The sequence below is a fragment of the Petaurus breviceps genome, unplaced genomic scaffold, assembly GCF_028583685.1.
Source record: "Petaurus breviceps papuanus isolate PSGF00001 unplaced genomic scaffold, PetGlider_PUasm1.0 140, whole genome shotgun sequence".
In the NCBI taxonomy this organism is placed as follows: Eukaryota; Metazoa; Chordata; class Mammalia; order Diprotodontia; family Petauridae; genus Petaurus; species Petaurus breviceps.
The window spans coordinates 43,754,060-43,774,490 of record NW_027185698.1 but is presented as its reverse complement, the minus strand read 5'-3'; the positions used below and the strand labels follow the sequence as shown (position 1 = coordinate 43,774,490).

The 20,431-nt window shown below is 38.8% G+C and overlaps 1 protein-coding gene across 1 annotated transcript in view; it reads right to left on the bottom strand.

Moving 5' to 3' along the window:
- LOC138148362 (HAUS augmin-like complex subunit 3) overlaps positions 1-20,431 on the bottom strand; it is a 369,469-nt gene that overhangs the window by 147,048 nt on the left and 201,990 nt on the right. The window contains exons 16-17 of the mRNA XM_069071053.1: positions 9,264-9,321; positions 4,841-4,918 (exon numbers count right to left, since the gene is read on the bottom strand). Coding sequence (XP_068927154.1) covers positions 4,841-4,918; positions 9,264-9,321 — 136 coding nt within the window. The remainder of the gene's footprint in view (positions 1-4,840; positions 4,919-9,263; positions 9,322-20,431) is intronic.

Sequence of the window (20,431 nt, the reverse complement as noted above, 5' to 3'; positions counted from 1 at the left end):
GCCGATGTCACTGGATCAGAGAACACATAGAGCGAGGGTGGGGAGGAGGTGTGAGGTAGGTTATGATGGAGGAAATGAGCAGCTGCCTGACATCTATGCCTCCTGCATCACTTCCCATCTTCAGTCACTATTGTGACATCCATTATCTTCCATATAGCCTGGCCATTATCTTGGTGCCATTACTCTCCGAGCATCTCCTTCCTGATCACACCAACAGTTTGTGTTCGAGGCAGAACTTCAGTCCCAGTTTTCCTTGCTCTGAGGCCAGCTCTGTATCTGTCATGCCACAGATATCTCTCAAATACTATGTAGTCTCCAAAATTCCCACATTCCTCATGACTTTGGATTAAGGCACCACATGCACCCCATCAAATGAAAACGTTAAAACTGTCAGAGGATTTAGGACTGAACAGAACCTTAGAAATTCTCTGGTCTAATTCACGCATTTTACACATTTCAGAACTTAAGCCTAAAGAAGACAAGTGACTTGTCCAGGTCATTCAGGTATTAAGAATCAGAACAAGAATTTGAATCCACATCTTCTAACTCCAAACCCAGTGCTCTTTTATTGGTCATGGACAGTTTACCATGAATTTATTCATCAAATTTGTTTGTTGGTCACCTCATAGAGTGGGAGGTAATATTTTTATTTATATGGTACTTTATTTTTTTTCCCGCTTTTTGGAGGCCAATTGGGGTTAAGTGACTTGCCCAAAGTCACACTGCTAGTTTTTATGTTAAGTGTCTGAGGCCAAATTTGAACTCAGGTCCTCCTTACTCCAGGGCAGGCACTCTATTCACTGTGCCACCTAGCTGCTCCATTTATATGGTACTTTTAAAGTTTGAAAAGTGCTTCATATAAGATAAAGACTTAGGGGAAGTTTAGACAATAGAAAAGCAAGATAAAGCAGGACACAGGTCATGAAGGGTCCAGAGCAGAAAGCATTGTCCAGGAGCAACACAACTATGTCAGGGCACTTGCACTTATAGGTGCTCAGTTAATATATATTATTAAATGACGGATGGGGTGGTTCCCAAATGGGAGCTGGAAGAGAAAAAAATGAAAGGCTACCAAAGATCAACTTTACCAACCTCACAACTCTCTCTAGGACTGACCTGAGATGCAAAAGTATTGGGAAGACATCAGGAGAAGAAAAATGGCACATGACACTGAGAAACTACTTTAGTCAACCTTGTTTGGGATACACCAAAGGAAATGAAGACAAACTGGCCTTGACATTCTTTGGCCAGGGTGAATGGCATGCATACCCTTTGCTACAGGGCTTATTCTGAGGGAATGGAGCTACACAATTTACCACCTACTGTTTCCTCTTTTATACTTTTCCAAACTCTGCTCCCATTTAGGCTCACTGCTAAATCCCACACACTGATTCCTGCTTCACATGATTCCTGCAGACTTCTCTCCTTGCTTGCCATTTTCTCAGTCTCTCAACTAACACAGACAAAAATCTTTAATTCCAATTATTTTCTTCTCTTGCTTTTTGCCTTCCTTTCTCATAACCAATCACCAAGAGAAACAATCAATCAACAAGTAAACATTGAATAGAACATTAACTAGGGATGTTTATTCTTGGGGCAAGGTGGGGTGGGCACAAGGCTTACATGGCAGAATAGCAGAAGACTCAGGAGGTCCACATGAAAAGGTACTTTCCCCACTTCTCTGAAGGGATAGGAGCCATATCAGACTTTTTCAATATTTTTGTTAGTTATGATTACTAGTTTTCTTTTTCTCCTTTGTTAAAATAGATGGTTCTCTGAGAGGGAAAAAGGAGAAAGAGATTCTGGCATTGGAGGTGATGTAGAAACAGGATAAAGAAAGCCGTAGGGAATTGGACCTCTGGGAGACAGAAGTAGGAGGAAAACCAAGGGAGGGGATAGAGAGGAGAGGGGAAGAATCAGCAGCAATATGAAAAGGTACAATCCCTGCTCTCAAGGAGAAAACAATCTATTGGGGCAGGGGGAGGAGAATATGACATGTACACAGAAAAGTATTATTCAAAGGAGGTCATAAGAGGAAAGGAGAGATGAGTTCTTTATATTTAACACGTAGGAAAGGAATTACATTTGTTCTTCTTGACCCCAGAAGGCAAAACAAGGACCAATTGAGGGGGGTGGGGCAGAAATAGGGATACAGATTTCAAACTATTTCTAAATATTAGAGTTCTCTCACAGAGGAATGGGGATTCTCAAGGGAACTCTTCCAGAAAAGTCTGGATGATGACTTGTAGGACACGTCGGGGACATTATAGATGGCATTGCTGCTCAGGTGGACTAGATGTCCTGTGAGGTCCCCTCTAGCTCTGAGAGCCTGTGAAGGTATCTAGCATCCTTTATGTTCACAGGTCTTTCTGTAAGGCCAGCTTGGGCCATTGGCACATTTTAATTAAAAAATTTAAACCTTAAAATTGTTATTGAGTGTTCATATAGGACAAATAGAAGGATTTAAGTACTTCCCAGATTACAAAAATGGTATTGTATAAGTGGATTGACTGAATTTTCAGAACTGGAAGGATCTTGGAAATTTATTATCTGCCTTCCAGTCAAACTGAAGCACAGGCTTTCCATCCTACACATCTCTCACTTTTCCTTCATGTCTTGGCTCACACAATTCTCTATGACTGGCATGCCTTTCCTGCCTGTAGAAATTCTAACTATCCTTCAAGTCCCAGCTCAAATGCCACCTTCTTCAGGAAGCTTTCCCTATTACTTTCCAGTGGAAATGATCCCTCCTTCCTAAAGGCCTCAGAGGACTTAATTTAGACCAGTTGAACACATTTAGAGATACTACTTGAAGGATTACAAAACTTTTTTTTTCTCACAACCTTACAAAGTTGGCAGTAAAAGAATTATGGCCCCTAATCTATAGAAAAGGAAACTAAATTTCTGAGAGTGTAGGTGACTCATCCAAGGAAGTCTCACCTAAACAACAACTAAGTTCCACAACTGGGATTTGAACTAAGGCCTCTTGACTTCAAGTTTGTCCCAACTTCTTTCCAATAGTTGCATTTTAGCTACTAGTGTATGTGTTATATGAGACTTTAAGTTACCACCTTTGAAGGCAGGAGGAAGGCTTGATTTCTCTCTCCTCCAGTGGTATTTAAGAAATATCTGTTAAATAGTTGAATAGAATTAAATAACCAAGGACTGTCATTGTACAAAGGAGGGATCTCTGTTTCACTTGTAGAAAAAATCCAGATTCACAAAAACTAGAAATTATATGATGATTATTTGTTGTATAAAAGAATGCTTCAAGGGCGGCTAGGTGGCATAATGAGTAAGAGTGCTGGCCCCAGGGTCGGGAGAACCCGGGATCGGTTCTGGCCTTAGATACTTAACACCCACACAAAAAAACTGGCCGTATAAGCTTGGGCAAGTTACTTAACCCCAACTGCTTTATTAAAAAAAAAAAAAAGAATGCTTCTTGCAACTGGGAAATAAGATATATAGGCACTGGGGTATAGAAATCCATCTTGCCCTACTAGAAAGTTAGAGGGGATGGGGGAGGATATAAGAGAGAGCAGATTGGGGGAAGGGGTATTCAGTAGGCTCACTATCTTGGAGTGGGGGGTAGGGGAAAGACAGGGAGAAAATTTGTAACTCAAAATCTTGTGGAAATGAATGTTGAAAACTAAAAATAAACAAATAAAAGATTAATTTAAAAAAATAAAAGAATGCTTCTGCTGTGTGCCATTTTCCCAAAGGTAATACTGATAAGAACAGAGAATTGTCTAGCTGAAACTTATTTAGGGGAACCTGGAATAGAAATCTGACCTTAGGAGTTGCTGTTCAACAACTCACACTTGCCCAATGAACATGTTTTAATTTCGGACCTTCCTTGTTCTCCTGCTATCAAACTTCAGGATGACTCTAGGCTAAAATATCCTTTTACCTCCTTCTCAAGTGATGTTGGTCTGCTGGCACTGAATCCCTCTTGGGTGCTGGACTCAGAGGCCCTCAGCCAGAATACTGCCTTTGGGGTGGACTAGTTACATGACCTTGGGCAAGACCAAGCCACTGTGACTCTCTGGGTGTTAATTTCCTCTTCTCTGAGATGGAGGGGTTGGTGGTATCTTAGTACTCCTTCTAGTTATAAATTTCCTGATCCTCTTAATCCAGAATCTTCTTCCTGGCTCCAGTTCAAGTTAGCTGAGCATCTCATATCTTCTTCATAATTGAAGTTTGACTTCAATACTTTTGATCTCTCACCAAATAGACAATCTGGGGCCATGGACTTTCTTTTTTACATAATATGGGCAATATCAGCCTGTTCTTTGGGGAAATTTCAACCCCAACATGGCAGTAACTCTGATCTCTATGAAGCACGAGGACAGAAAATATCTTACATCTTCACCTCACAAGATTTACCTTGATCTGGTTTTGGTTTTTGTTTGTTTTTGCAATTATGAAAAACATTTCCATATTAGTCATTTTTGTATAAGAAGACACAAAAGGAAAAAATGAAAGAAAGTGAAAAATACCATGTTTCAGTCTGTATTCAATCAGTATCAGTTCTTTCCCTGGAGGTGCATAGTACGCTTCATCATTAGTCCTTTGGGATTGTTTTGGATTATTGTATTGCTGAGAATAGCTGAGACATTCACAATTCTTCACTGAACAATATTGCTGTTACTGTGTATAATGTTCTCCTGTTTCTGTTCAATCTGTTGTTCTTTTTTTTAAGCAATCAAGGTCTTTTATTCAAGTTATGCTTATATTTACAAGCATTTATTATATAACATTTTAAGAAAACAGTTAATTAAAAATGGCTTCAAACAAACTTTCTTTATATTGTTTACTAAAAGAAATTATCATAAAGTACCTGCTGCTAGGAAGGTATAGCCTTTGGAAGATATAAACATTGTTCTGGGAGAAATAGCTGTTTTTTCATCTTCTTTCCCTGAAGAAAATATACAATTGGGAAGTGCATAAATAACTAAATCACAGCAATCTTTGATAGGTATAGAATTATGCTAACATTATTTTACAATGAACATAGGGTCTAGTTTTCTGCCTTTAACTGCTCTGAAGCATGGAGATCCTTTATATAGTATACTAGGTAACATTAAGAACTTGTCACTTAAGAGTCAGGAAACCTGGCTTTGGAGCCCTTCCCTTCCTCTGCCAGCAATGATGTGGGGCTACTTATGAGGCCTTAGACATCATCTCCCTGAGCCTCAGTTTCCACTTGCTTTTTGCACTGAATGTGACCTCTGTCCTTTAAAGTCCTTCACAACTTAGGGTCAGCCTATCTTTCCAAGCTTACTGCACAATACCACCCTTCTCATATTGCACACTCCAGCCAGAGTGGCTGATCTGTTGCACCTCATACTAGATCTCTTCTTTCTCCCATCCCCATGGTTTTGTACAGCCTGTCCCCTCCTCACAAATACTTTGTAGAAGCCTCCAGCTCAGCTCACATCCCACCTCCTACACAAAACCCAGCCTGATTTTCCCAGTTGCTAGGCATTTTCTACTAGAAATCATTTTGTATTTTTTTAAAGTATACTTTGCATTTTCTTATGTATGTACATGTTATTTCCCCTCAATATCATGTAAACTATTTGAGAACAGGGATTCTTTCATTTTGTCTTTGTATCCTTCATATCTATTATGTAACACTTACATAGTAGGTGCTTAATAAGTATCAAGCACAGTAACTTGGATAGTAGCTCCTTAAAAAGAAGCATTATTAAATGGTTTGAATCTACAAAAATAGTGAGTTGAACTATATATCTTTAAGAGCCTTTTCAATTCTAAATCTTATTATCCCCATGTCAATTCTCCAAAATAACCTGACTATTCAAATTTCTGATCCATATGAAATTTCTCAGGAAAAATTATTTTTGTATTCCCATTGCCTAGGTGCCAGGTACTAGGTGCCTTGCGTATAGTGGGCACTTATTTTTCTTGAATTAAATTAGCTAACTGAAAACATTCTATAGAAAGAGAGCAAAATAATCTCTCAATCGTTCCAGGTATAGAATCAATGTTTAAGAACTAGTTACTTCAGAAAAGCTGAGAATAAATGAATGTCAGAAATGGGAGGATCTTGGAGATCATCTACTCCCAATTTCTTTGCTGTAAAGATTCTATGATTTACCATAGCCAGTCATGACCACCATGGGGCTCTAGAAGTTTTAATAGGCTCTGAAGACTATACACACACACACAAATGTGTGTACATGTAATATATAAAATATGTCATGTATTATAGGAATATATATGTGTGTGTGTATCCATACACATACACATATACATACACACCACATACAACCACACACACCTATATACTAAGGCACAAAGATAGGGAAAGAAACATTTACTTATATTAGGACCAACAAAAGAATGCAACTTATTCACTTCTATTAGGACCAACATTGACATCTTTTGAAAGTTACCCAAATGATTTCAAGTTACTACTTCCTCATGCATTCAACAAGCATTCATTAATTGCCCCATATATATTCCTCATTGGGGGAGATACAAAGCTTAGATAAGATATAACTTTGTTATCACATAATTTAAATTTTAGTAGGAGGATATCACATTAATTAATTCAAGAATATTTACTGTGTGTTTGCTTCTCTCTCCCTTTCCCCTCCCAACTCATGGCTTTGCCTTTGAATAGGCCATCTCCAAAGCTGGAATCTTTTCCTTTTCCCTCCTCTCCTCCCCTCTCTTCTTTCCTCTTTTTTCCTTTCTTTTCCTCTCCTCTCTCTTTCTTTCTCCATCTCTTCCTTTTGGAACTCCTAGGTCCCTTCAAGGTTCAGCCCAAGTATCACAGTCAGGAGACCTTTGTAGATTCTCTTTAGTTGTAGAGCATCTCCAAAATTACTTTTTTATTTCCTGTATATATATATATATATATATATATATATATATATATATATATATATATATGCTGCATTTGTTTATCTGGGTGTGTGCTGCCTCCCAATAGAATATAAACTTATGGAGGGCAGAGAGTGTTTTATTTTTGTCTTTATATTTCCAAGACCTGGCACAGGGTCTGACACTTGGTGCTCAATAGATGAAAACAGTGGAATTGAATAGCTATGTTCAGAGCATGGTGCTTAGGAATGGAGGTAATCCAAGTTTAGATTAGACAAGACTTCAGCCCTCAGGGAGCTTACAGTTTAGTTGTGGAATAAGCTTAAAACACAGATAACTACACTACTGAAAATTATTTGATAACTATATCAGAAAAGCACAAACCAAAGTACTATATAATGTCTAATCCTAGGCAAGTCACTCAACATCTCTGAGCCTCAGTTTACCCATTAGTAAAATGGGAATAATAATAGCACCTACCTCACAGGACTATTATGATAAACAAATGAGATAAAATATACAAAAGGCTTGGTTAAAATTTAAAAGCTATATAAATTGTTATTATTACTTATGACAGGTCAACTTTAAATATTTGGAGAAAAAAATTCCTGTTTCAAAATATAAATATAAAGACTGCTGAACTGTTTTATTTGTGTGTGATCTAATTAATAGGAATTAATAGAAATATAAATTTCCATTAGATATTTTCCATTAGTGCCGCTTAAGACCCTTCTGAAGTAGATGTCTTTAACCCTTATAGGATAATCAACTTTTCAAGGGGGAGAATGTTCTAAGTTGGTACCCATGTCTCCCTTGACTCTACATCCAATTTTCTGTGCACTAGATCTCATTGACAAAATAAACTTTCTGTTCCATAAACATTCCTTATGTTTTTCTATCTCTGTTTCCTCTCATTGGAACGTCCTTCCTCCCTTCAATAGTTCATTTGTTGAATTCCTAGCCATACTTTAAATACCTTCTCCAGGAAGCCTTCCCTGAAGCACCCATTTAATAGTGGCTATTCCTCCCTCAGACCTCAAATGCACTCATTATTTTGTTCTATAGTTTTGTGTCATATCTCCTTATTAGGTTGCAGGTTCCTTGAAGGAAGGTACCATGCATTATCTAAACATCATATCCCATTTTCTCAGTAGGACCCATTTGTAAGTGGAAAAATAGAGTGGTGTTGTAGAAATATCTCTGTACCAAGGGTTGGAGAACTTGAGTTAAAATCTGAGCTCTTCTACTTGCCACCCTTGTGATTCTGGACAGCTCACTGCTCCTCTCTAGATTTCTGTGTCTACATTTGAAAATGAGGGGATTGGACTTGGTCTCTCAAGTCGTTCCAGCTTTCTATGATTCCATTAAAAGAAAGCTAGACCTGTCCAAATACAAATTAGGTTCCAAATGTTCCTCACAAATTCATTTCAAGTGGTGAGGGCATATGCTATATACTGGGGATATTTGGGTTTTTTTTGTCACATCTGTGATTTTGTCAATGTAGGAAGACCCCAGGCTATGAAACTCCCTCTATGTGAGTATAAATCATCAACTCTTTCACAATTTATAGTAACAGTTGTCTGGGGCACTGAGAGGTTAAGTAACCTGCTCAGGATTGGTCAGACAGTCTAGAATATGTTAGCATGGACTGGGGATACAAAAACTAAAGAAGACAGTTCCTGACCTCAGGGAATTTAAAACCCAATAGCTGAGTTTATAATCCAATAGCAATTCTGCCATTATCAATGCAATAGTGGAATTGCTTCAGAAGGGAAAAAGGGTAGCTTTCTTCTGTAAAATTTCTGAAAATCCATTTTCTGACTTTTAATGAGAGTTTACTCTGTTGGTGTTCAGTCTTTCATCTTTTTCTTTATTAGGAAGTTAGTGGGAGAGAGCAGGGGAGTTTGGACTGCTTGCCTTGTTTCTCTGTCATTGCTTTCAGAATATGAGCTAACAAAGGGGAGGGATTAGATCTATTTAACTTTTCTTTATATAGTACTTCAAACAGTTCCATGGTGATAAGTTGCAATCTAAGATAATGATTAAAAAAAAAAAATTAAATACATTTTAACAATCCTAGTTATGCAGAAAGAATCATGGGACATTAGAATTAGAAAGATCTTAGCTATAACTTAGTTCAACTCCCTCATTTCGAGCATGAGGAAAATGACACCCAGAGAGGAAATGACTTCTCTAAGTACAAACAGCTACTCCAGGGGAGAGCTAGGACTCAAATCCAGCTTTTCTTTCTCCAAATTCAATGTTCTTTTTACTATACTAGCCTGTCCCTAACACAGAATAGGATTTTTTTTTTTAAATAAAGAGGTCAATATGAAAAACCAACAGGCAACTTCTTTAGATTTTAGAAAAGGTTACTTTCATTTTAAGCAAAACAGAAGGGAATTTATTACCTTGTTCATATTGGTTTATAGTGATCTGGATTGGGTGCTTAGGGATCCCTTGGATATTCTGAAAATAAATGACAAGAATAGAGATTAACATTAATTGAAAATTCAATTCTTACATTAGTACTCATAAATGAAGTTATTTAAATTATTTGTAATCTTTATGAACATTTTATTTATTTGAAACTAAATTTTTTATGCAATAATACATTATTAAGCAGATTCATATTTAATAAATGTGATCTAAAGTTATACTTAAAGTCGAAGCCAAACTTGGTGGGTACACAACAAAATTTAATCAGCATTTCACATAATAATCCCCTCCTTTTTTTTGATCTTTGGAATATAGTCATTAGTTTTACTATCAGCAGCCCAAAGAATTAAAACATTTAACTTCTTTAAATGCCTCATAGCATACACTGAAAAGCAAATTTTCCTGACTCTCTGGGCATGTTAAGAGGGTATGAAACCAGAAGATTGGATGTTTTGTACCTCCCACTCTAATTTGCTGGAGAGTATAGCATGTGAAAGGGCAGCTAGGTGATGAAGTGGATAGAATGCCTGGCCTGGAGTCAGGAAGACCTACTTCAAATGTGGCCTCAGACACTTAGCTAGCTGTGTGACCCTAGGCAAGTCACTTAGCCCTTTTTGCCTCAGTTTTTCATCTGCAAAAAATGAGCTGGAGAAGGAAATGGCAAATGACTCCAGAATCTTTGGTAAGAAAACCCTAAATGGAGTCATGGAGAGTCAGACACAACTGAAATGACTGAACGACAGTGTGTGAAGAGGTGTAATGTGTGATCATTCTGGAAAGAAAGGCTTGGGCCCTACTCTGAAGAGTTTTAAATGTTTATACTTTGTCATAAAGGCAATGAGGTGTCTCTGCAGCTTCTTGAGTTAGGGAGTCATATGGTCAGCTCATTTTAGGAATAAATATATATTTGGTAAATGTGTGGGAAATGAATGGAAGAGCAGAGAGACCTGAGAAAAGAAAAACCAATTAGGAGGCTATTGTAGTAGTCTAGGAGAGGGGAGGCCTGGAGTAGGCTATATGTGAGGTGAGCAGAGAGAAGTGAATGGGTAGGAGAGATGCTGAGGAGGTGGAGTAGATAAGACTTGACAACTGACTGGATATTGGCGGTGAGTGAAAAGTTGAGATGAGTCTGAGTAACTAGCAGAATGGTGGTGCTCTTTAAAGTCACAGAGAAGTTCAGGGGAGGGGTGAATCGAGGGGGAAAGATAATGGGTCATGTTTTTTGACAAGTTGTTTGAGATAATTATGGAAATCTACATGGAGATATCAAGCAGGCAGCTGGAGAAGCAGAACCAGAGCCCAGGTCCACTGACTCCTAATGCAATGCTCTTTCCATTATACCACACTACCTACCAAATTGAAGATGAGATTTCCTTGGATTCTGCTGCTTTAGCAAGACACTGCCCAATGATGCATGGAATAGTATTGCTATTTAACTTACCATGTACATGAGTCTTCTCCACTTTCCAATTTCCTTTTCAATGTATAGAATTCATAGAATAACAGAATCTCAGAGCTGGAAGGGACTTCAGTCCACTTCATACCTGAACTGAAATTCCTTCTACATTCCAACAAAAGTAGTTATCTACTTTTGATACTGACATTCTCCACAATCTGGCCAAAATATATCTTTTTTCTTTATCTCATGGTTCTGACCATCATATACTCTACAGTGTAACCAACCTAGATAATTCTCCATTCCATATTCTCAACCTGCCCCCTCCTTCTGGCCTTGCTTACACTATCTGACATACTTGGAAAGGACTCCAACTCTCCATTTGTATTTCTATTGAATACATACCCTTCCTTCAAGGTTCAACTTAGGTACTACCTCCTCCATGAAGGCTCCCCTAATCGTACTCCTTTCCCAGGTAAAAATAACTTCCCTCTCCTCAAATATCTGATAATATATGACTCAGATATCATCGTTGTTTCTCATGCCTGTTTTTTTGAATCACAACTGTTTTACAGAATATCAGTAAGAGAAATTAATATACTATCATATTAATAACTAATTATTCATGTTTCACTCTTTTTCTTTCATTTCTGTTAAAACTTAACTGTTTAAAACGTCGATCTCGGAAGGGCATGACTGACAGATGAGATTTGCTCCTAGCCCCTGTTATGGGAATGCAAATTTGGAAGATCTTCCCTGCCCCTAGGCTAAAATGCACCTGAAGCCAGGGGAGGGAGGCTTGTTTTTCAGTAGATACTTCTTGATTGGCCAGTGAGTCAATAAGTTTGTTACATTCTCTGAGCCAGGAGAAGGCTATATAAGCCCTGATGTGTAGCTTTGTTTTGGGACTCACTTTGAGAAGTGTTTTGTGATTTGATCTGAATTCTGGGAAGCCGTTGTTGAGAGTCCCCTGGCTTTGAAAAACCCAGATGTGGAAACCCAGGTGTTGACTGGGTATGGATGTAATGGGTGGACAGTTTGGAAATCTGTCTACTTGATCTGTTTCTGTCTTGATAATTCTGCCTATATGCTTTGAAGTTCGGGGTGCTGACCTTTTTCCCCTGAACAAGGTAAACGATATATGTCTGACTGATTAAAGTAAGCTTGTTAACCCATTCTGAGTTGTTTTCCTTTAACAAAGCAGATCCAAGAACCTGTGTTGGCAGACACCCTGGGGAAGCCGGGGTGCTTGCTGTTACAGCCCCTAAGGCAAATTCTTGTTAACTAGACGGAGCAGGACCCCACCCTACTTGGAGACCAAATTTCTGTTTAGAGTATAAATAGAATCCAGTCTGGGTAAGCCTTTGCCTGCTGGAAGAAGCCCCTGTCCTTGATCCCCTCCTTTAGAGTTTAGGGCAACCCACTCTTTTTTTTTTTTAAAGCAATTGGGGTTAAGTAACTTGTTCAAGGTTACATGGACAGTTTTTTGTGTGTGGGTGTTAAGTATTTGAGGCCAGAACTGATCCTGGGTCCTCCCTACTCCTGGCCTGTGCTCTTACTAACTGTGCCACCTAGCTGCCCCAGGGCAACCCACTCTTGAAGGAGAAAACCAACTGGAAAAGTCTGGATGGAAATGGCTTTTACTGCCCAGGTGTCTTGAGGCTGCTGAGTCTCATGATCTAGTCACATTCTCTGCAGGAGGAGTTGCAGACTTTTAGCCACTTCCTCATTAAATATCCACCAATCAGGACTGAGTTTCACTTGTTAGGGGAGTTCCCTTTCAGAAAGGTTATAAGACATTTAGGGTCTCCCTTGGGGTCTTTGGTTACCAAGAGAAAACACTGATCATCAAATTATCAATTACTAGCTTGTCTAAAAAATAAATTTTTTTTTCATTTATCACAATAGCGTCAAAAAGGACCTTAAATGCTATCTGGTCTGATTGGTTGTTGTTTGTTCTCAAAGTGCTAAAGTCAAGTTTCAATGTGTCTTACTGTGACTGATCAGAGCAATATAAGCTCAGAATGCTCTACCACAGGTCGGTGCACAAATAGTCTGTGTAAATAATTGGAGTGAATGCTCTAAATCTGTGCATCCTGCATTTTCCTTTTGTTGTGCCTGGTTTTCCCATCCCCCAACCTAAGCCCTCCCTCAGGGAAGTGAGCAGACTGCCAGGTCAGTTCTACCCTCCCCCACCAATCTCCACCTTTACCCAGTCAGCCCACCTCCACGGAGGTGGTATCCCTTTAAAAGCCAACACATTGTCCATGCAGACTCATTGTTCAATTTGGGCCTGACCCCGAACAGTCCTGCAGAAAATAAAATCCACTTCCAAATTTTACTCTTGGGGGTCTCTTGTCTCTCTCCTTTTGGCATAACACTTTGAGCTGTTTCAAATCTGCTGTGCTCTATGAGCACAGCACCTTCTCTGATATGGTCACACCATGCTAAGTGGTCCTGTACCAGAGTCTCCCATGTCACTTAACCAATTCCAAAGCTCTTGAGAGAGACCTTGAGAGTGTCCTTTTATTGCTTCTTCTGACCATCATGTGAATGCTTGCCCCATATGGCCAATCCATCAGAGTAGCTCTCTCTGAAGCAGAGTTTGAATGCTTGGCAATTTAGTTTGAGTAAGGACCTCAATGATTGGTACTTTATCCTGCCAGGTGATCTTCAGAATCTTCCTAAGACAATTCAAATGGAAGCAATTCAGTTTCCTGGCAAGGCACTGGTGGACTGTTTGGGTTTCACAGGCATACAACAATGAGGTCAGCACAACGGCTCTGTAAATCTTCAGTTTGGTAGTTAGGGGATAGGAGGGCAGATTGGGGCAGAGGGTAGGTATAGGGAAAATAAATGGGCAGCTGATCTCCTTTTAGGCAGCCATCTTGGTTGGAAATCCCTTTTTCCTATTAGTAAGGTCTTTGAGAGCAATGTCTGTGTTATATCTTTGTATTCTCAAGACAGTATGTTCTGCATGCAGTAGGTAGTAAACAAATATTGGCTGAATGAATCAATGAATAAGTATAATATGTACTCAATAAATATTTGATTGATTGCTAATGATCAGCAAGTAAAGACAGATTTCAATTCACAAGGATGACATATTCTTTGAGGAACAAGAATAAGGAGTTCACAGCTTCAAATTCTAGTCCAGACTAAAGTAAAAAAAAAAAAAAGCAATTTAATTCAATTTTGATTAAACATTTAGGTGCCTATTATGTTTAAGTCATTGTACTAAGGAAACAAAACGTACATAGATATAAATGGGCCTATATTTCTGTTTGGTCCTGCCCACATAAAGTAAAAAAACTGAGGAGGGCTTTGAGAGGGAGGGATGTGACCAGACACAGGAGCTGAAGGTCTCAAGGTCAGAGAGAGGAGGAAACTTGTCAGCAACAGGACACTGAAAGGAAAAGTACCACCTATTCACTGGAGTCTTGCAAGTTCATGCCCTTTTAAAAGGAGCTGAGGCCTCAATGCAGAGCTCCTAAGTCCTTCATCAAATGGCCAACTCTACTGGATAGTATAAGTCAAGTATCAGTTGGGAGCTCACAGGAGGTGTTAAAGTGATGATGTCGAAAAGAGTGCTTGAAGAAGATGGAGCAAGAAGGATGCCTTACTCTCATTGAATTTGCCTTAAGGAGGGAATAACACACACTCAATTGGGTATCTTACCCTACAGGAAAGTAGGGGGAAGGGGGATAGGAGGGGGGACGATAGATGGGAGGGCAGACGTAGTTAGAAGCAAAAACTTTTGAAAAGAGACAGAGTCAAAGTAGAAACTAGAATAAGTGGGAGGCGGGATAGGATGGAGTGAAATATAGTTAGTCTTTCACAATGTAACTATTATGGAAACATTTTGCATAACTACACATGTACGACCTATATTGAATTGCTTGTCTTCCCAGTGAGGGTGGGTGAGGAGGGAAGAAGGGAAAGAATCTGGAAATCAAAGTTTTTAAAACAAATGTTAAAAAAATTGTTCTTTACACGCAACTGGGAAATAAGTTATACAGGCACTGGGGTATAGAAATCCATCTTGCCCTACTAGAAAATTGGAGGGGGATGGGGAAGGATATAAGAGAGAGCAGATTGGAGGAAGGGGTATCTAATAGGCTCGCTATCTTGGGATGGGGGGTAGGGGAAAGACAGGGAGAAAATTTATAACTCAAAAATCTTGTGGAAATGAATGTTGAAAACTAAAAAAAAAAATGAATAAAAGATTAATAAAAAAGAAAAAAAGAGTTGCTTTTCCAGTACTTTGTGAAGCCCCTAGTTTATTCTGTAACCTGAAGGCATTCTAAAGTCCTTTCCCCCCTAATCTTGAACCAGTACCAAAAATTGCTTTTGTCTCCCTTATCCTGTGTTCCCCAGGTCTTAATTTTTAAACTGTATCCTTCTGCCCTATCCTTAAATCCTTAGAAGACTTCCCTTTGTCTCCCTTATCCTATGTTATAAAATCCTTTCTTGTCCTGTCTTTAATCTTTAACCCCCCAAAAAACTTCTAAAAACCACATCATTGTTCTGAAACTTCTATATAAACATAACACCCCTAAATAGCAGGATCTCGCTTAAGCTTTCTTATGCTTTTTCACATAAAATCAAAAGCTCCCATTGGCTAAAAGAGGTTAAAGTGAATTCTTTCACACCTGAACCATGCTCTCCCAAAACTCTGCCCTCCACAACAGTACAGGGAAAGAACACTGTATTTCACCTCAGATACTACCTGTGTGATCTTGGGCAACTTAGTGTGCCTAGGATCTAGTTTTCTCCTCTGTAAAACAGGGAGGAGGTTGTACTAGATGGCCTTGGAGGTCCTTCAGCTCTTTAGGCTCTCAGCTGATATACCATTTATTTAAGACCATACCTTGTAACAACAACAACAAAAATGTGTAAGCAAAACTGTCTGATGCTGTGGCCTTTTCTGGCAGTGAATACAGCCCTCTATACATATGATCCCTTTTCTTTCTACCCCAAAATAATGAAGTATGTTTCATCATTTGTTCCCTAAGACTAGTAGTTGAATTTAATGAGTCTCAGCATTCTTCCTCATGCACTCTACCCTACTAAACAAGATTATTTATCTTCCTTCATATATAATCTGTACTTTTCTACTCTACTTTTGGAATATTTTTCCTTACTTCTTCCTGTTGAATTCCTACCTGGGAATCAATCAATTAATTAATTAAGCAATTAAGCACCCACTATGTGCCAGGTGCTGGGTATACAAAGACAAAAGTGAGAGTACTTGGTTTGGAAGAGTTTATAATTAAGCCAGGGGAAATAATAAGGGAATCAATTTGAACGCCATGGTATAATATATAATATAATATATAAACAGAATTTGGCATTGGAAGACCTAAGCTTGAATCCCCACTCTGTTAACTGCTATCTTTATGATCTTGGGTCAAGTCATTTAACCTCTCTGGGTCTCACAGTTTTTTCCTATAAAATGAAAGAGAAGAACTTCAATTCTAAGTCCTATGATGTGATGATCTTCCATGAAACTTTCTTTGATTTCCTCTGGAAGTAACGACCTTCCCCCTTGGACATAACATTTTGTTTTACATCTTTTTAATGAGTTCACTATGTATTATTTAATTTTATAGTTATCTGTGTATGTGTCAAATCTCTCAACTAGATAGTGAACTCTATGAAGGCAGGCACTGATCCCTATCTAAATGTCACAGATTTTCCAGGCCCTAGCAGAGAGTTTGATGAATTAATATAATGGTAGTTTACAAACCATTTCTACATCTACCACTCTACTTGATCTTCACAAAAATCAAAATGAGTCTCAGAAAGAGGGTTTGGTTCCCCTAAGATCATATTATAATTGGCAGAGCCATCACATAAACATATTTCTTCTGTCTCTGAGTCCAGTGTTCTTTCTACTACATTGCCCTGTTTCTCCTTCTATACCACAGAAAAGATTATACAAATGTTTTTGTGATCTTTCTTGGCAAAGATACTGGAATGGTTTTCCATTTCCTTCTCCAGATCTTTTTACAGATAAAGAAACTGAAGTAAACAGGGTTAAGTGATTTGTCCAATGTCACACAGCTACTAAGTGTCTGAGGCTGGATTTGAACTCAGGAAGATGAGTCTTCCTGACTGCAGGCCCAGTACTCCATCTACTACACCATGTAGTTGTCCATAATCTTTCCTCTAAGTGTCATTATTTCTGTGCCTGTGGTGACTATTTCTGTGTGTGTGTGTGTGTGTGTGTGTATTTGGAGGTGGCATTATTTTGAAAAATCAATAATTTGGAGGGTATTTTCATTATTGCAACTTATAAGATAGACTAAAATCAATATTTAAATTGCTTTGGGGAATGGAAGCAGTAACTTTTCTAAGCTCCTCCATGAATCCCATCACTAAACTTTAAAAAGTGAATCTGAACAGATTTTGGAGTGTCAGAATCCACTGGGAGACAGAGCATGGCAGAATCCAGCCCAGGGAAGTACCCACGTGGGTCTGGGCAGGAGGAGCACAGAGCACATGGGGGCTGCAGCAGCTCAGACTAGAGAGCAGATTACAGCAGAGAGAGAACCGGACAGGAGGATCCATTGGAGCCGGGTATGAGAGGGCTTGGGGGGCCCCCAGCAGAAACAACAGCTCCTCCTGGGGCTATCAGCCCCCATCCAGGAAGTTTAGAAATCTCCTGCCTGACTTTCCAGAGGCTAGGATGACAAAGTAAACTCTGGCTGCTCTGATTCCCCTTCCCTGACCTAGAAAACCCAGAGATAAGTGTCCCACCCAGAGTGAAATCCTGAGATAGTGGAAATAGCCTCGGGCTTGGGAGTCATTAAGAAGGGATGTAACAGAGGCAGCAAGGAGTCTGAGGAGAAGAAGGGGAGGGGTCCCAACAAGCCCTACCTCACCTGACCAGCAAAAGCCTGCCTGAGCAGTAGCCCAGGGGCATAGAGGCAGAAATCTGAAGTGGCCTGACCACCCCTCCTCCACTGAGTACTCTGTGAGCATCAGCATAACTCAAGGGCAACACTGAGAGTCCTGACCTTGGCCTCTATCTAGACACCCAGAAGCTACAGCATACAAAGTCAACAACCAGGCACTTTACTCCCAGCCTGAGAAATTAGGAAATTCCTATTTACAATGGGAAGGAAGGAAGCTGAGAAGGAAAAGGGGAAGGCAAGAAAATCAATTAGAGCTTATTATAGTGAGCAAGAACAACCAAATACAGAGGACAACATGGACTCTATACTCACACCTGAGACCACAGAAGGAAATATGAATTGGTCTCAAGCCCCAAAAGCATTCTTGGAGGAGCTCAAGAAAGATTTTAAAGGCCAACTTAGGGTGACAGAAGACAAATTTAAATCTACAGTGACCAAATTGGGAAAAAGTCTCACTGAAGAAAACAAATCTTAAAAAGTAAAATTAGTGAATTAATTGGAGAAAATACCTTCCTAAAAAAGGACCTTCAAAAACTAACCGAAGAGAATAAGTCACTAAAAATTAGAATCAGTCAAATTGAAGCTCAGGACTCTATGATGCACCCAGAGTCAATCAAACAAAACATTAAGAGTGAAAAATTGGAAGAAAGTATAAAATACCTCACTGGAAAAACAATTGACCTAGAAAAGAGATCCAGGAGAGATAACTTAAGGATTATTGGTCTACTGGAAAACCATGATGAAAAAAGCAGCCTGGACAACATTCTCCAAGAGACTGTCAAAGAAAACTGTCCTGAATCAGAAGATAAAATAATTATAGAAAGAATTCACCAGAAAGAGATCCCAAATTGAAAACTTCAAGAAATATAGTAGCCAAATTCCAGAATTACAAGATTAAGGAGAAAATACTGTAAGCAGCCAAAAAGAAACAATTCAAATATCATGGAACTATAGTGAGGATCACACAGGACCTAGCAGCTTCTACATTAAAAGATCAGAGGGATTGGAATTTGATATTTCATAGGGCAAAAGAGCTAGGACTGCAACCAAGGATTAACTACCCAGCAAAATTGAGCATAATCTTTCAGGCAAGGAGATGGTCATTTAATGAAATAAGGGACTTCCAGACTTTCCTGATGAAAAAGCCAGAGCTCAATGGAAAATTTGATCTCCAATTACAAGACTCAAGAAAGGCATAAAAAGGTAAACAAGGAAAACACACACACACACACACACACACACACACACACACACACACATGCACATAACTTGGGATGCAAGAAGAACAAAATATTCATATCGGTATATGAGAAGCTGATAACTGTCAATATTGAAATTTATATGATTATCATGACCTTTAAAAGGGTTATACATAGATAGAGGGTATGGGTATAAATGAACTAATCTGATGATAAAAAAAACCTTATTAAGGGGATCAAAGGGACTGCAATGGGATAAAAGGATGAGACAGAAAAAGGTAAATTATGCCATATGAAGAGGCATAAAAACACACTATAGTAGAGGGGAAGGAAATAGGCAGAGGAACATAATTTGAACATTATTCTCACGGGTTCTGGTTCAGAGGGATCAACATAATCAGTTAAGTTTAAGATTCTAACGTGAAAAGACATGAAAACTCATTAAATAGAGGGAAAGGAGGGAGGGATAGGAGCACTGTATGAAATTTACTCTCATTGGTTTGGGGTCAAAGGGGGAATAACATACTCTGATAAGTATAAAAATCTATTGTGTCCTATAGGCAGTAGGAGGGTAAAGTAGGAATAAAAAGGCAGGGATTAGAGGGGAGGGAAATAGCAGTAAGGGGAGAGGGTAGGTAAAGAAGGGGGGGTCACCAGGAGGGAACACTGAGGGAGGTGGTAGTCAAAAGGAAAACCCTTAAGGAGGGGAAGGGAGAAGGAAGAAACAAAACATAAGCAAGGGAGGGAATAGGATGGAGGGGAAGAGACCGATAGTCATCATTACTGTGAATGTGAATGGGATGAACTCTCCCATAAAACAGAGGTGGACAGCAGAATGGATTAAAAACCATAATCCTACAATATGCTGTCTACAAGAAACACATTTGAAACAAAGGGATACCCACAGGGTAAAGGTAAAAGGCTGGAGTAAAATATATCATGCCTCAGCTAAAGTAAAAAAAGCAGGGGTAGATATCCTTATCTCAGATAAAGCAAAAGCAAAAATAGATCTAATTAAAAGAGATAAGGAAGGAAACTATATCCTGCTAAAAGGCACCATCAAGAATGAAGAAATATCATTACTTAACATATATGCACCAAGTGGTATGGCATCCAAATTCCTAGAGGAGAAGTTAAGGGAATTAGAAGAAGAAATAGATAGAAAATTATACTAGTGGGGGACCTTAATCTCCCCTAATCTGAACTTGATAAATCTAACTTCAAAATAAACAAGAAAGAAGTTAAGGAGACCAATAGAATTTTAGAGAGGCTAGATATGATAGATCTCTGGAGAAAACTGAATGGGGATAAAAAGAAATATACTTTCTTCTCAGTGGTTCATGACACATACTCAAAAATTGACCATGTTCTAGGGCATAAAAACCTCACAATTCAGTGCAGAAAGGCAGAAATATTAAATGTATCCTTCTCAGATCGCGATGCAATAAAAATTATATGCAATAAAGGGCCATTGAAAGATAGACTAAAAACTAATTGGAAATTAAACAATTTAATCCCAAAGAATGAGTGGATCAAACAAGAAATTATAGAAACAATCAGTAATTTCATTCAAGAAAATGATAATAATGAGACAACATATCAAAATTTGTGGGATGCATTGAAGG